Below are 18,117 nucleotides of genomic sequence, written 5' to 3'. Positions count from 1 at the left end.
ACCTTGTATCTCGTAAGTCCACTTTTTGTAGTGTGTCAGAAACAAGACAAAAGTCATCTTGCTTAAAGCCTATTATGAGCGTAAATGGTAGAGAAAAATCTAGCCCATAAATTGGCAAATTAACCCCTGCCATGCTTTAATAATCTGTAAGACGTTTTAAGCTGAGCAAAATGGATCAATTATGTTTTCCTTACCATAAATTTATGAGCTGATACTCTATTTTGAATCTAGGTCAGAGTTTCAAAATTACTCCTTTTGAAAATAAAGCTTTGTCTGTCGCAGTGTACTATTTGCTAAGTACACTTAGGCTCTCCTCTTCTGTTAGGATGAGATCCTGTAAGCACTGGAAACAAGAGATTACAGAGGTCTCTCACTTAAACAGAAAAGTGGATCCGTGTTAACATCCCTGTAAATGAATCTGGGAGTGAGGAGTGGAGAGGAAGGGGTTACAAGAATTTCCAGGATTATGAATAGTCTAAATGAATTAGATAATTAAGAGACTCTTCTTGAATATATCCTAGACGTATCTGAAAAAAAAAAAACAAGTCTTACAAATGAGGACTATGCATGCCTTAAGCTTAATTGATACATTATATGGCAATTATTTTTGCCTGAGAATCCAAATGTCATGTTTGAAAACCAAAGGATAACATTATAGGCTTTGAAAAAAACCCGATTTTGTAAAATGGGACTTCGTTTCCTTTCTCAGAGAATCTTGGGCTCGTCCAACTGCAAAAAAGAACACGAATGTGGCTATAGAATGATCTCTTGATCCTTGGACAAAACTGAGGAAAAAGTCTAACAAATGCATCGTTTTGCAGTAAATTAGATCAGATTTCCGCATCTCCGCACTCAGTCTGTGAGCTGACAGTTCAGTAAAATGTTCCCTTGTAAGGTTCGCCCTCTTAGGAAAAGGGGCAATAATTCATCATTAGGATTTCAGAGTCCAGGTGTAGATGGAAACTGATGGGGCCTCCAGCGAGGCAGGGAGAGTGCGTGGAAGAAGAAAATTTTATCTGAAGCCTAATTCCCTGGTTACAGCAGAGAATAATTAAGATAATATTGCTTCAAGAGTCCTTTAATGATTAAAAATCACATATGCAGAATCCATAAATTGGAGGGCAACAAATTGGAAGGCTGTAGCGTCAGAGAACGGTTTTGTGCACATCGCGCCGGAAAGTACACTGGAGGCGGCACGCCGGACGGCCAGCCACCAGAGACCAGGACCATTCCAAGGACTTTGTTTAGATGCAACAAATCATTTGTCTGTTATTAACCCAGAGCTTGTAATTATGCAGATTGCCATAGATTTTCCTGGGCCTGGAAGTGAGATTGAGGGTTGTTCGCAGTATAGCAGGCAGCTCGGGGCTGGCCATGCATTACTGAACTTGCCACATTTATCATGTTGACTGATGGCAGCAGAAGCAGGTCTCAGGTCCCAGTGGTTAATGTAGTGGGTAATTAACTGTCATTTGCCTAGTAATAGGCTGATGATCAATGGTTTGTGTGGAAACAAATTCTAATCAGGTAGCTGATAAATGCTCAGCTAGCGAGAGCAATTGAAATTGGGGGAAACTATGTCCAGAATTTCAAAATGGCATTGTGTGGGTATGTTTATGAGGTGGAAGCAGAGGGAACAGTTCTCAAAAACCGCGTTCTCGCCTACCGGCCACATTTTCTACCCACAAGTGCATCTATATTCGTAGAATAAAGAACTTTTTAAGACTTCCTTGGGTTTCCAAAAATAATAATAATAATAATGAAAGAACGGAAGGAACAAATGGCACACGTCAGGGTCGTGACTCTTGAGTGGGTCACGTGAAGTGCCCTGAAAAGTGAATGTGAAATGGGAGGAGGGATGGGAAATTTCTGCTTACACAAGAACAGGACGAAAGCTTTACCTTGGGTTGGTTTCGTTTGCGGTGACGCCAGTAGGAGATGTGTGTGAGATACTGTTTTCAATGAAGTTGTTTTTAGAGAAAAATCATTTCCTGAAATAGGGACTGTACACCAGGAGCACAAAGGTGATTAGAGTTAGACTCCTTATTAGAAGGTTGTTGTTGTTGTTTTTAATTCTTGCAGGAAAACAGCGTCTAACAATCCTGAATTTAGTCTTCTTGAATATAAACCTTCCTTCCCCTGTTATCAAGGGCACGGATTATACAGGCAAGCTGTTTGCAAAGCGTTTACACCTTCTCCCCTCAAGGCGCTTATGTTCTTCAAGAGACAATCTAAGAAAAACATAAGCATGAACATTTATTACATGTTTTGCCAGATCCTGAAAACCATTCTCACAGCTCCTTCCAACAATTGTCATTAGCCTGGTAAGAGGAAATGGTTGTAAACTTGAGGATGAATATGCATGCCTTAAGCAAAGACCTGTCTTTGGAGTATTTAGAAACTACAAGAAGAGAAACTTCAGCACATTTGTGCGTAATCCTTAAATTCAATAAAATGAAAGACTAAGTTTTTTAAAGTACACTTTTATAAATAAAATGAGTTTTCTCCCTAGCACCTTTGAATTCATTAGTTTAGAACTGCTTTTAATTTGGTCTTTCCCATGAGAACCATTATATTTTTCTCCTGTCAGCCTGATGCTGGAGAAAAAAGAAAACTGGCAGATGTGGTGTTTTTCATCTAGTTTGCTTCCTAGTTAAAAAGTGCATTAACTGCTATGCATGGAATATTATTTATAATAACTCTTCACCACCATTAAGAACTTTAAAGAAACTTGGTTAAATGTTGCCAGTGCAAATGGGTAAAATATTTTATTTCCTCCCATTATGAAACTATAGAGACACTTTAATTTGTACTATTTTTTTTAGGTCATTACAATAACTATTTTCAGGAATCTATCGCAAATAGGATTTTTTAAAAATACCTTTTCCCCGGACAGTTCCGCTGGTTCTTTCAATATATTATGTTTCAACTCCTGGTCCAGCTCTGTGTAGTTTACAGCCTCATTTACTTTAATGTGCTACTTGAATAACATAATCAGAGCTATAACTATGGTATGGGGCCATAAGGTGCACGCACCTCTGATGTTTTTTGACTATTTAAATGGCTTGTACATAAATGTTCTTTTAATAATAATGGCAAACCTCCTAGTAACTAGATGTCAGAAAACAGTGAGTCCTTCAAATGGGTTTCTTCTCCAACGAAAACGGCTACTATGTATGTGTCAGTGAGATCAAAGTTACGTTGCATTTCTATTTACTGCATATTCTATCAAGTGGAAGATTTTTTTTGCTACGAATTCACCTCCATTGACTTGCTTGTGTGTGGTTATGTAAGCTTCCTGATGTATTTGTCTTTTCCTTTCCTTCTCAAACGAGATGTGATTTTCATCAAGAAAGGTCAACGGAGTATGTATCAGAGAGGAATACTTATGTATCTGCCGAGGATAAAACGTGCTTGTGTACATCATAAGGCATTGCCTGTTGATAGCTTTGCAGGGTGTGCTGGCACCTTCTCTAGTCATCATCTCAGATCTCCCTGTAAGAGTTTGAGAAAAATGTTTATTGTTCCAGGCTCTTTGGTGTAACGGGGAACTGCGCCGCCTGTAGTAAGCTCATCCCTGCCTTTGAGATGGTGATGCGGGCCAAGGACAACGTTTACCACCTGGACTGCTTTGCATGTCAGCTTTGTAATCAGAGGTAAGCAGGTTTCATTCCCATGTCTAAAAAGTGGCAAACCTCTAGTTGCTAGTTATTTACTTAATAGATGGGAATTATATATATTACTTAAAGCTATTAATCTCAGCATTTTGTTTTCTGCAAACATTCATCGGGTGCCAGGAAGAAAGCACTGAGGAGGAAAGGTCTTAAAACTGTGCTTCTACCCGCAGAAAGAGCAACCTATAGCAGAATGTGAGAAGCAATGAAGACACTGCTATTTTAGTTTTCTTCTTATTCATTCTTTATTATTTTTCTGTCATTTTAAAAAGTAGGTTTAGAATATCCCTAAAATTTACTTTAAAACTTTAAAAGTATCTTGAAAATATTCTTTTTAAAAGTAGGCTTAAAATCTTCACTTTTTTGTTCTGTGACCCAACACATTTGCCCTGAGGCAAATATACAGGAATTTGTAGGAGGTGATGTGTCTTGTCTTAGTTTTCCTATTTTTGGTTGCCCTGTCTCTTGATTTCTCATCTTGAATTTTAACCTTGTTTTATACGTACTTTTTAAGTTGCTTTAAGTTTCCCTGGGAATGAGGCCAGATATAGCTAATAATTTAACACTTCTCAGCATTGGATGGGCAGCATAGGCAAAGGGGAAGAGTATTGCACAAGGAAACTAGAAACCTAAATTCTAGGCTGGGCTTCACCCCTCACAAGATGTATAACCATCCTTCAAGCATTTTAGCTCTCTGGATCTTGGTTTTCTCATTTACAACAAAAAGGAGCTGGATTAGCCAGTCTCAGAGAACTCTTTCGTCTAAAAGTATTATCACTTTATTCCATTTTTCCCTCTGAAAGTTGTAACTTTTATTTCCAGTGGGACCCATACACTACTGATGCCTGTTTTATATGATATATGCAGAGGATATTAGAATATGAAACTGTATCTATCATTAAAATATATTTAAAAATTTACTACACTTGATGGATATTAATGAAAATATATTCAAGGTGAGAGTGACAACACCTGGACATACTATATAATCAGGCCACATTTATTATATCATGTTCTTAGTTACTGTGATTTGTACTTCTTTACTGTTCAATGCAGCATCTTTTTATGAGGCCCTGTGTAGAACAGCACAGAGGACATGATTTTTACAGGAAGAAATGGATTCAAATTCCAGCCCCATTGTATATTAGATATGACATCCTGAGTCTGTTACTTCATCTCTGAGATTTGTTTCTACCCCCTGACAATGAAGACACTAACACCTATCTTACAGATTTTGAAAATTAAATGAAATAATTTATATTAAATACCAGAGCACAATTGGTCCTAAAAAATAGGCTCTTTTATCTTGATATTTACAATTTACTTTTACCAAATCATAATCCCCTAACTTGGTTAATATGGTTATATACAGGATATGTATCTAAAAAAAAAAAAAAAAAGCTATATCTCAATGATACTTCCTGCTAGATGGAGATGTTCAGAGTGGTGCACAGTATACCTTGCCAGTATACCTATACCAGTATACCTGAATATCTAATTTATCCAGGAAATAATTCAAAAAGTCATCTTATAGGCACTTTAAGTCTGCACAAACTTTTGGAATCAAAGCTGATTAATTCAGTCCATGGTGATCTTTAGCCAAAAATAAATTGACAAGTATGTGTGTAAAGATATAGGCACATGAATATAAATATCTACACATTTATACAGACATTTATATGCACGTATACATGTATGTGTATATATTTTAAAGGTGCATTAGTATACTTCTGTTTCCTTGCCCTATTGATCCACTAACAGCATCCATGCAAATACAGTTATCTTCATGCAACAATAACACTTAACTTCTTTTCTACTTTATGAAAGGTTACATATTCAGAGTAGAAATTTTGGAAAATAAAAAGGGATAAAGAATCATATTGCCCCATGTCTTACTATTCTAAAAAAAAGGCATTTTAATATTTTGGTGTATAGCTGGCCATATGTTTTCTTATGCATATATGATGGGTGTTATACAGCATATATTTTATGATACATTTGAGCAGCTTAAAGAAAAAGAACAGGGAAGAATCCTAGTGTTTGATATTTGGACTTTTTCATTTATGATAGCATGCTTTTCAAATTCTTTAAGATATCTTAAGCCTTCTAGTGTTTTATTTTATGAGTAGAGTTTCATATGTTAAATCAGTCTTCTCTTGTCAGATGTATAAGCTATTTCTTCAACTTGATATATTACCAATATTATCGACATAATATTATCAACATAATATTTACAAACAAACAATATTCAAGTATGTGTCAGGATAAATTCACAGGAGCGCTGGAAAAGTATATAACCCTTTTAAACGTTTATGTTATATGTTGTTAAAATGCTCTCCCCAACAGTTATACCAATTATTCTCACACAAGAAATGTAAAAGCTATGTATTCCCTTCCATTCACTCTAGCATTGGGAGTTATTATTTAAAAAGAAACCCTTGTCACCCTGAGGGATGAAAGATGGTGTCCCATTATAATTTTTAATTAGTATTTATTTGATTTCTAGTGGCCCTTTGCTATTTCTTCTTTTAGGGAATGGCCTGTTTATGCCCTATGCCCATTTTTCCTTTAGGGCAGTCTCCCCTATTTTATCCATGTTCTACACAGAAAATTAAAACATCATTCAAAGGCTAAATCCAGCCTAAATTCTATTATGATGCAAAGTAATTGTAGGTTGTTAATGCTATTTACAAAGCATATATCAATTTTATTTCACCATTGAAATAAAAAGTTGCATTCACAATTAAGTCTATCTCCTCAGTAGAACTCAGTCAAGTAAGACAAACACTCCTAAATTTTGACTCTAAAACTGTTCACATTCTTATTGCTGCAAAATACTATTCTAGTATCATTATTAAAGTACCTAATATATTTCCATGTTCGCTTCATTTATTACATGCCATAATGGGACTGCATATCTTTAGTGCTGGTTATGCACAATTAGCACTTAGTTATTGTCTTGTCACTTCAGCCCCTACAAGACAAACTTCTTTAATGCAAGAAGTCAGCTAATCTTCATCAGTCAAGCAAAGCAGACAAATTTTGTTACTCTGAATACAGAAGGTTTTCAACATAGGAGATTTTCTTTCTACTTTGACATTTGCTGGGGAAATCCTCTCCAATAAAGCCATATGCCACATGAGCCTATACTTTCAGTAGCCAAACTATTATTATAGCATTGCACTTTTTCAAGTGAAACACAAAGCAAACAGGTAATTTATAGGCACTTTCCTTTAAGCAAACTTTATTGGCATCTGAGACTGTGGTATTATAAATGCTTATGAATTTTATTTAGCAGTCATTTCATCTTAACTTTTAAATCAAAAGATCATTTAGATCGAAAGCATTTCTGAGTGTTTGCAAAATGGTAGTAAAAATAACTTTTCAGGATTGGTTGTTTCTCATGTATACCCTCTTCGCTCTTTTGAGAGGGGGTATAGCTAAAGATGTGAATCCTGAATTAAGCATCTAAGGTGTTTGTTTGTTTGTTTGTTTGTTTTTCTTTATTAACAGAAGCAGAGGAATGTTATTTTGAGCATCTTAGATGATAACTGTATCTCACTCAGAATTGAAGAATTCTGTGTAATAGGTTAATTTCTTAAAGGTGACCAAGCCCCTCCTCCTTAGACAGTTCTGTAAAACTAAACGATGGTTTTACAAGAAAAGGAAAGAACATGTTTGTTTGTAATGAAATTGCCTCAAAGACATAGAGTTGTTTAACACTAAAGAATAAAAGCACTATGCTAGGCTCTGGAAAGAAAGGTGAAGAAAAACCAGTTTCTCTCTTAGAGGTATTCAAAGCTATGGGAGAGACAGGACATCAAAGACTCACAGAAGAGTGTAATCGATGCTAAACAGATCTATACTGAGGAAAGAGAGGTCTGTCCTTCTTGAAGTCTTAGAGAAGCATCAAAGGGTTGATGTGCTGGGTTTTAAAACGGAACTCCCGAGGACTGGTTGGAATGTAGGGATTGTGTCTGGTGGGGGTTGGGGAGGACGAGGAAGCCAAGGAGCAGTGAGGAAAGGGTTTTCCAGACAGATGGAAGCATCATGCAAGGCATGGAAGTGTGAAAGCATTTAATGTGTGCAGGAAATGAAAAGAGCTCAGAACGCTCAGAGATTAGAGAGGGAGTTTGCTCAGAATATGGAGAAGGAAGGAATGGCATGAGGATCAGGAGGAGGTGAAATTTAAAGGTAGGAAGTCAACGAATGAGTCAAAATGAACACAAATTTAAATTATCCATCTAAAAATACCTTTGTTATTTAAAACTATTTGGTTCTGGGATAAATCTGTCTTAACCTGTATTTACTGACCACCCACCTCAAGTGGTCATGTAATTTATGGTGGTATTTCAGAGGGTTCAAAAGAGCTATAACTCATGGGCACTTACCCCAGCACTGCAGCGCACATTGGGAAACTTGTTACCCATTCAGGAGGAAATCTGAAATGCCAAAGTAAATGATATGCCAATAAGTAAGTGCCTTGGGAAAGATCAGAATGAGTTGGCATGGCCAGGGAATGTACTGATGGAGGGAATGGAAACTAAAGAATTTTTTAAAAAGAATTTAAACAGATGAAAAAACAGGAAGAAATAGTCATGGTTAGGGAACAGCTTAAGCAGAGGTGAACAAAAAATTGTCATTAACAAATAATGATAGCAGAATTCCTCTATAGCGCCAATCATACACTAGACACTGTTCTGCTTTACATGTGCTCATTTAATACTCAATAAAGTGAGATACTATTATTGCCCTCATTTTATAGATGAAGTAACTGAAGTACAGAAAATTTAAGTAACTTGCCCTAGAAAACAATGATAGAAAATGGTAGACTCAAAATCTGAACCCAGACGGTCTGGTTTTAGTCTTTCGACTCAGATCTGATATGAGCCCTGGACTCCTTCAAGAGAGGTAGTTTATTTTCTGACTGAATGACTATAAATGGGAATAGATAGGGTGAAATTCAAACAAGGTAGACTTTGAACGATTCGGGATGTGGGTGTTGTAAGTTGGTGCAGAAAAGGTGATCAGGAATGAAGTATGTAATGACAACTGGACAGTCTTTGGGAGAAGAGAATAAATTCATTCACGGTGTATAGTGGTGTGACGATGGGTATATAATCAGTACCTCTTACCGAAAACAAAGTACAGCATCGAAGTCTCCATCTTTAGTAATGGAGGGTGCTACATAGATGATAGAGACATTTGAAATATGGACTGGATCCCCCCACCCTTTTTAAACTACTGTGGAGTTGGGAACTAATTATAATTGATAGCCACTGCCCTTGGGGAAATAAGATGACTAAGTTAACGTTTTCATTCTTAGAAAGGATGTGAAAAGGTTACAAATGGAGGCTTCTTTGCAGAGTCTTCTGATAACTGCTTAAAACTATGCTAAGCCCCATATAAGGGTGATTAATTAATTATATTTATTTTCTGTACTTCCCAAGTCTCTAAAACTGCATGTGAGTTCAATTAGAATATTCCAAAATATCTGGAAATTAAATCTATTATTATTAACTCCATAACATCAAGATTAAATGACTGAGTAATCTGATTGAGCATCTTTTTATTCCTTAACATACTTTTTTTTTTTTTTGTAATGAAGGCAAAATTAATTGAACTGACTACACCACAAGCAATTAGGATTAGATTACAAGGAAGATTATCAGCTTATTTTCAGGAATTGTAGCCTGACCTATTAATATACTTACAGTATTCTCTGGCCATCACTGCTTCTATAATATTTTTTCTGCCAGTGCTAAATTTCAAAAGGAGCTCATAACATTAGAAAACTAGCCTTTCTCACAAAATCAGTTATAGACTATTTTGTTAAACATCTAACATCTGCATTGCTGTTTCTTTAATTTCTTCATGGTTATATATGGAACATTTTAAAGGAGTATACCAATCCAGGGGCACCTGGATGGTGCAGTGAGTTAAGTGTCCAACTTGGATTCGGCTCAGGCCCTGATCTCAAGGTCATGAGATCGAGCCCCGTACTGGGTTCTGTGCTTAGGGTAGAGTCTTCTCGGGTTTCTCTCTCCCTTTTCCTCTGCCCCCCACCAACATTGTCTTTCTCTCTCTCTCTTTCAAATCGATCAATCAATCTTTTTTTAAAAAGGAGTATACCAATCCTAATCACAAAGCAATTATAATCTGCTTTAGCCATAGCTTTCAAAGTTGTTTTAAGTTATATGTGTAAGTGTGACGTTTTTCACCCACGTTCTGTTTTGTCTTGACTTTTCAGCATAAACTGAAATGCACATAAAAGGTAAAAAAAAAAAAAAAAAGGTACTTTGTCCAGTTGACAACATTAGTAACAAAATATTTTAGGTAGGACTATTTTACATGAATTCCATTTATATTACCAACATCCCATGGAATGGTAGGTAGGCTTTTTTTTAATGCTATGCAAAGGAATAATAGCAATATGAAAAACCCATATTAACTTCAAAGCCTTGTGCTTTACTGTTTCCAGGTAAAGCATGGGTCTTGAGCCCAAAGAGACCAGAGTCGGTTTCTTTCCTCCAACATACACATTCTAGCTATGGAGCACTGGCAGGTGTTTTAAAATTCTGGGAGGAAGCCTTAGGTTTTTCATTTGAAAAAGGCAGTAAGTACTTTCTCGGTTGAACATTAATAGAAATAATCATGCATATACATACTCAGCATTAGCACATAGTAAGTACTTTATAGAAGGTGGTTATTTTAATTATCTACACTCCAAACACTGACTTAATGCTTTGCCTACTTCATTCTATTCTTAATACACACTTTAAATAGTCAGTTATATTAAAGATAAGAGAAAATAAAGTTTCATCTTCAATATCATAAGTGGAAGGTTGGGATTTGAACTCTTTTCGTTACAATATACCTCTCTGCTGCTCATATATTTCTTATTTTAACATCCCTACAATTCAGTGCTGCAGCACTTTTATCATAACCACACAGAGTTGACTCAGAGAGTATGAAATGACCCTATAACTTGCACTGGGTAGCATCAGGGCTCAGGACTAGGTCTCCAGGCTTTTGGTTCAGTGCTTTTCTCATGATCATTACCCCAAATTTATTAATCCACAAACAAAAATTACCTAAATTTCAAGGTTTCTGAAGGTAAGAATGACATAACTTCACATGACAAAAACAAAAAATGTTTTTTGGGGGGTGGCTGTCTGGCTCAGTCGGTAGAGCATGTGACTACATCTGGGTTCTGAGCTCATGCCCTAAGTAGAGCATATTTTTAAAAAAAATTTTTTTGATAGTGAATAGAATTTGGGGGCTTGTTAGAAAATTGAAGCAAGGTTTTAGTCAAGATAGAGGTGAAAGAGTATTTCCAATTCAGTTGGTTTTTAGAAAAAAAACAAATTCAGTGATATTAGCTAGAACACAGGAGTATTTGTTGAATTTATTTATTTTGATGTGCTATTCTGTCATTAGCTTATTCAAATTAATTTCAACAGTAATAGGAACTGAAAGTTTTGAGCAGTAATCAAATATATCCTACATGCCATTTTAAGTAATCTCACATGAAAGATAAGTATCTAATTTGACTGCTTGGGTCTGCCCAACAGAAGAAATAGTTCCTTTTATTCAACGTATCTTAATGATCAGGATAATGTACAAAACCTCATTGACTCTCACGCCAACACAATATTTAAGCACAATATTTAAAGTTTATAGTTTTCAACTAATAAAAAGAAGATATACTTAAGGTTCAAATTTGAATGTTCATTCTATCCAATAGCCTTGACCGCAAACTCCAGGATTTCAAGATCAGTGCTTAGTCTGTACTTTCAATCAACATCATCAGCAGGCAGTAATCCTGGGGAAAAAAAGCAAATTCCACAAATAAACAGACCAATCTTCCTTTAAGAGGAAAGCTAATTCTTTTCAATCTACTTTTTTTATTACACTATTTTCCCCTCTATCTACTTAGCTAGAATAAGGATAAATTTCCAAAGCTACCCAGTTGGAAAATAAATAGGTTCACTGTTTGTCTAGCATTCCAATCTTTGCAAATGTAAATCAGTCCAACTGCTCCTCATTTAAACCTTCAACTTCACAAAACATTAAAGGGTTGCTTTCACTACACAATTTAATCTATCCACTAAGATTTCTGCTTGAACATCATTCGAAATTGACTATCTGATAAAGAGAGACCACTATCAAAGGTCAGTGAGGTCAACTTGTATAATTACAAGTAGTTTTACTGGGTCAACTCTACTAGACACTGCTGTTTGAAGGTTAAATTGTTACAATTAAAAATATATACAGATCTCCCCAGAGTTACTTTATTGTTAAATGTACTGGAAACAGCACAAGCATTTATTTCTGACCTTAATTGTGTCCAAAGTGTCACCGCTGGGAAATTATACAAAAGGGCACTTATTAAAAACATTACAATCTTGTACATTAAACAATGTTTTATAGAAAAAAATACATAATTAGCTACTGGAAAGTAGTTTATTTATCACATCAATATTAAGAAGTTCATTCAGGTTACTCCCTTTGGTTTAATTGGGAGTGGGCTAAGAAATGACATTTAATATTTCATAGTTGGTGAACTTGCCACAAATAAAAGATTATGGCCCAGCATCAGAGTCTGATGCTAAAACAACTTTTCCTTCAAAACAATCACTTCCAGAATACCAGAATTTAATCACATTTTAATAAAAGAGAGCAAAAGGAACTTTAAATGGGAAGCTTAAAAATGGGCCACTTTCTAATTATTTGATACATTTTAATGCCTCTTACTTTTTTTTTTAATAAAGTGAATAAATGGCCACTGGTGAAATCTTCCATAATCACTGCAGTGAAATACTATTATCATTCTTTCATTTATTTTAATGTCTGTAAATATAGATCAGTTCTTTTTTTTTTTTCTTTCCAAAGTGGTGATAAAAATCACTTCTGCTGCCCAAGGTGTTTTCCTCGGTTTTCCTATGCTTTTTATATATAACTGTAGGATATCAAATTTTGTGTGCAGTGTTTCATTAAATGATCTACATAGTTTAATTTTGACAATGAAGGCAACTTTCTAAACCAAGCTTTCAAATTCAGGGAATTACCATGTAACATTATTACAAGGAAAAGAAATCTTCAAATCTGTAGATGGGAGTGAAATGATCTTAACACATTTTATTTTTTTAATGTTTTCAGATTTTGCGTTGGAGACAAATTTTTCCTAAAGAATAACATGATCCTTTGCCAGACGGACTACGAAGAAGGTTTAATGAAAGAAGGTTATGCACCCCAGGTTCGCTGATCTATCAACATCACCCCATTAAGAATACAAAGCACTACATTCTTTTATCTTTTTTGCTCCACATGTATATAAGAATTGACACCGGAACCTACTGAATAGCGTAGATATAGGAAAGCAGGATGGTTATATGGAATAAAAGGCGGACTGCACCTGTACGTAGTGAAATTGCCCCAGTTCAGAGTTGAATGTTTATTATTAAAGAAAAAAGTACTGTACATATTGCTGGATTTTTTTGCTTGCTATTCGTTTTTGTGTCACTTGGCATGAGATGTTTATTTTCGACTATTGTATATAATGTATTGTAATATTTGAAGCACAAATGTAATACAGTTTTATTGTGTTACCATTTGTGTTCTGTTTGCTTCTTTGTATGGTTGCATTCAGTACAATCAGTGTTTAAACTTACTGTATATTTATGCTTTCTGTATCTACCAGCTATTTTAAATGAGCTGTAACTTTCTAGTAAAGGATTGAAGAGCAAATTTCACTGATGATACACATATAAAGCAAGTCTATCAGCATTAAAATACTTTAAAAAAGAAGAAGAAATGAAGACACACACAAAGCATTTTAGCAACATCCACTATTCCACTATCATTCCCATGATGATTTAGAGTCTATCCGTGTTGTCATTATAACCCCCGATTTTCAGGGGGTTAAAGATCAGCTTTAAAAAATGCATAAGAATTTCATCTTAAAGCACTTTCATTTTATACCAACGTGAAAAGTGCCATTTTTAGAATAACTTTAAAGCTTAGCAGTTATCCTTTTGATGTCCTTTGTGTGTGTGTGTGTGTGTGTGTGTGTGTGTGTTCTTTACCTACACAATGGCTTTGGCTTTTTTTTATTTTTTGTTTTTTGTTTTTTTAGCCACTTACCCCTTATGTAAACTAGTGCCTTTAGGTATCATGTAAAAATTTTCCAAAGGGTTACTTGAGACAAGTGTTACCACAATTATGAGGTAATTTTAAAACGATAAATTTCTTGTAAAATTTTGCCCAGATTTCTCCCTAAGAGCTAAAGGTTTAATAACTTTATGGCTTGATAAATTTCTGGCACTGGAAGGATTTGAGTGCATATCTACTGAAACCATGATAATACACACTGAAGCTGTGATGATATTTGAGTAGTGAGCTTACTTTTTTGATCAGAGCAACATAATGCTCACAGAATCTTCTAGAAGAAGAGAAAAAAAGGGATTGTCAAAGAGCTGAGAACTGGTGATTATATATTTTTCTGTATTTACCTGACACTTATTTTAGTGTTCAAAAGTGAAGACTTTAAAAGTTTGACATGTCTTACTGCTTTCTTTAAGTAGTTAACCTGCTCAGAATATATCACACTTAAGGCTGAAATCTGTCATTCCATTTTATAAAGGTGAAAAATTTCCCTTACTAACATGATAGATGATAAAGAAGAAAGCTTTCTAGAAACAAATTACAGAGACCGATTATTTCAATTACAATTAAGGAAATAAAAATAAGACTATGATCCCTTCTTCTGGGTTGCTCACACTTTGCTTCTTTGCTTCTGCTCCCGGCAAGAGAACTACTTTTCAACAAATCTAATTTGACACAGGCACAGTGAAGCATATTTTTGCTAGAGCAAATTTAGTGCTGTGGGTTTTCTTTTTTCTTTTCTTTTTTTTTTTTTTTTCCTTTTTCCTTTTGATCACTTGTACAGGAAACAATATTTCCCAGTGTTATTTGCATACATACTTTGTCCTGCCAATAGATGCATTGCAGATGAAAATGAAATGTGATACCTGAATTCTTGGTTTGGGGCCAAAATATTAACTGAAAGTAATGCTGGTGTGGATTTTTGTTTTAAAACAAAGCTTTATTATGAACATGCATGTGAATCTGGCTATTGCCTCTCATTTTTAAGAAATGGTTCTGTGAAAAGTGAATGATATGTATTTTTACAAATACTTCATGGTTAAGAGTGTTCAAGTCACTTGTCCCCCAGATTTGAGATATATCGAAAAAAATTTTTCAAAAACTAGCTATTTGGGGCCCATGAAATAACTATTATTTTAGCCTTGGGGCCTTACATTTGTTTCATGGTAAGACTTGCATAGCCAAAACCAAAACCCAAGCCAAACAAAAGGCGGTGGGGTGCGGGCATCTGTGAAAAGTGGTTTTTCTCAAGCAGCCCTGTGAGTCCCCATTAGGGGGTGTCTGAAATTCATGTGGATGTCAAATTGTAATTGCCAGTATCTTTTTCAAATGATCATTTTTAGATTTAAATGGTTTTGCCTATGTTTATCAATATGTCAAAATACTTGTAAATTGGGAACCAACTTCTCTTAGCTCCTGGAAGCTGTTCAATTATCCTTGCCACCCAAAGACCAAACAAGTTTTTATTGCCTTTTCCCAAATCCTTCGGGAATTAATGCTTATGCTTTTTACTACAAGCAAAATTACCTGGATTAAAGATTAAGGCCTTAATCTCTTTAGATTATCTCTAATCTCCATGAAATTGTGAAACCAGACAGAAATGGGTCATTTTATAGCTAATTGCCCATAAACAGTAGCATTTTTGACCTGAAGTACTAAGCTAATTGTCTTGACTACGCAAAGTCCCTGAATTGTCATCACCTTTCCTCTTTGTGTTGTGTAGCCCTGACGTCACTTAGCTTGTTGCCCCGATGCCTCCAGTAGGACACCTCCAAAAGAGCTTTGATTTCTCAAGCCGTGAAACCTCCCTTCCTAACATGCATCTCAGAGAGGCTGCCTATGATGAAGGACAGGGCACCTACTCCCCCAGAGTGCTGGCTGAGTTTAAAAGCTGACCTGTGTTTGTAATTTCACTTTCATCTTGCTTAATAAATATCTGCTGGATTCTTTCCTTCATTTTTTTATATTTGGATTTATGTTTTTAATAAAAGGGGTATTATACTCTTTGATTGCGCTTAATTGGCAAAATTTAAGACAGTATCTAGAAAGCGTACGTTGAGTCAGTCCACTTGAAGAAAAAGAATAAATTGTGCAAGGACACTTACTTTTAAAAGGTAAATCATAACAAGCATAGACAAAGTACCTCAAGCGCTTTCTCCATATGTTATATTTAAGATCTTCAAGCTAGGTAGTTTATTGTTATTTACTTCTGTGGGGAAAATAAAACTGTCAAAAATGAAGGTAACAATCGCTGGGTGTAATTTTGTACATTTACACAAATTTCTAGTGATCTGCCTGAAAGCAACTCTGTTGCTGTTGTCAGACTCAATTTCAAATTTCCTATTTTCTTTATAATGAATTAAAACAAAACAAAACAAAAAACAACTAAATCCTACATTTTCAGGGAAGAGATGTGGTGCCTGCAATGAAACAGGGGCCTGAAAATTATATCTGTGGTAAAACATACCATGTACAAGTAGTTTTCTTTTAACTATCACTTAAAGCAAGTTCTTCTCACCAAAGACACTAAACAATTTCATAGAAATGATACAGGCCAAACATGTTTAGCGTTCACTTCAGCAAGTTGCAAAAACAATCTGCATGTTCATTGTAATAGGCCATTAGCGCAGAATACAATTTTAGCAAAAGCCTTTTGATTACTACTGTTTCTTAAATACACCATTATAGATATTCCTTAAATGTGATTTTAATGCAAGTTAAGGCAATCGAGAGCAAAATGTTAATATAGGCATTATTTTAATTGACATTTATTGAGTACCTACCATGTGACGGGCTTTGCCCCGAGCATTCAGAGAGCTTCTTACTGGGCTGACTTGGGGTCCTCCAGACATCAGGACATCTTAGTGCATCTCTGCGCTGGTCTGGGCTCATCTCAAATCTACAAATAATGAGCACAGAAAAGCGAACACCGTCTTCTACCTATTCAGCATGTCATTGGTATGAAGGACCCAGAAAATATCTCAAGTAATCAATGTGTTCAGAGAATTATCTCACACAAATTACTCATTAACTCAATAGCACATAATAAAAAAGAACATCAATTAATTAATGAGTCACCCTCAGATCACTATGATTACAATAGAGCTCTGTTGAAACAGCGGTTATAAATGGAGCTGCCTCTGTTCATTGTTTGCAATTGGCCCATTATTTGGCTGAAACCAGTGTCATATTTAACACAGGCCTGTAGGTAATTGTGTGATTAGTATCATAAATGAAGAATTCAAAAAGTATTGTTTATGGCCTTAGAAATGGTCAGAAAAATAAAGACAACTCTCATTTATACTATAGCTTCCTTTGAGGCCAAGCTATTGGAAGGATATTATCTATCTAAAAGTTATACTTTTACATTTAAAAGACTTCCGTGCTGAACATTAAAGATTAGCTTCCAAAACACTTAAAAGTAAGATTTACAGTGCTTTAGAATACACATAATTTTGGTACCTTTTAACAAAGACTAAAATATGCATAGCCAGTCATATAAAAGTTTTGGTACCCCAAAAGGACATTTTTGCTTTTGGAAGGTCCAGCTTGGGGGCAAGGGTGTGGAGATTGACAGCAATAGGGGAAGAGATGAAAAGAAATGCCAAATATTGCATACAAAGTCACCAACTAAAGTTTCCCAACTATCTTGGTAAATGCCATTCCAATAAGCTTATAGAATAATTATAACAGTTCCCTTAGGTAAGTAAGAAACATCTGTTGGTAACACATAGCAGGTGTTAACAATTACACATACTGAAATTTTTAAAAACGTTTTTAATTAAAAGAATTCTGTTTTCTGAAAAGAAGAATGTGTTAAATTCAAAGATACTCCTGTTTTGAACGTGCAGACCACATACATAATGCACAAAATTGTAAAGCCCAAATCATCTTGGATCAACTAGGTTTAGTGTTTGATTCAGATCATTGCAATCAAAAGTAAATTGGAATTCACTACACTTTTTACACAATTGGTATTCTGGGCTGAGGAGCTGAATACTCACGAAATTAGTATAGCAGAGCTGATGAGAGAATATTTTGGCTTTATGGGCAAGGTGGTTGCCATTAACTGTACCAAATTTAATGGACACAGTACAAAGACAAATGAGAACAAGAAACATTCAGAAAATAGATTATCCAAATGCTTTTTAAACCCTACTTCTAAAGAAGACTTTAAATCACCTAACATAGTCCCTTTGTAACATGTAACATTATCATATGACCCATCTTCAATAGCTTTTAATAACAGCTAAGATTTACTCAACACTTACCACCT

General features: G+C 35.2%; 1 protein-coding gene across 1 annotated transcript in view; it reads left to right on the top strand.

Moving 5' to 3' along the window:
* LMO3 (LIM domain only 3) overlaps window positions 1-15,845 on the top strand; it is a 54,280-nt gene extending 38,435 nt beyond the window's left edge. Inside the window, 2 exon segments of the mRNA XM_044228178.1 lie at window positions 3,531-3,656; window positions 12,837-15,845. Coding sequence (XP_044084113.1) covers window positions 3,531-3,656; window positions 12,837-12,942 — 232 coding nt within the window. The 3' untranslated portion in view covers window positions 12,943-15,845.
* Window positions 15,846-18,117: the final 2,272 nt, after the last annotated feature.

Source organism: Neovison vison, chromosome 12 (assembly GCF_020171115.1).
Source record: "Neovison vison isolate M4711 chromosome 12, ASM_NN_V1, whole genome shotgun sequence".
In the NCBI taxonomy this organism is placed as follows: Eukaryota; Metazoa; Chordata; class Mammalia; order Carnivora; family Mustelidae; genus Neogale; species Neogale vison.
Note: the sequence above shows the minus strand (reverse complement) of the source record. Positions and strands in the feature narration are given on the sequence as shown.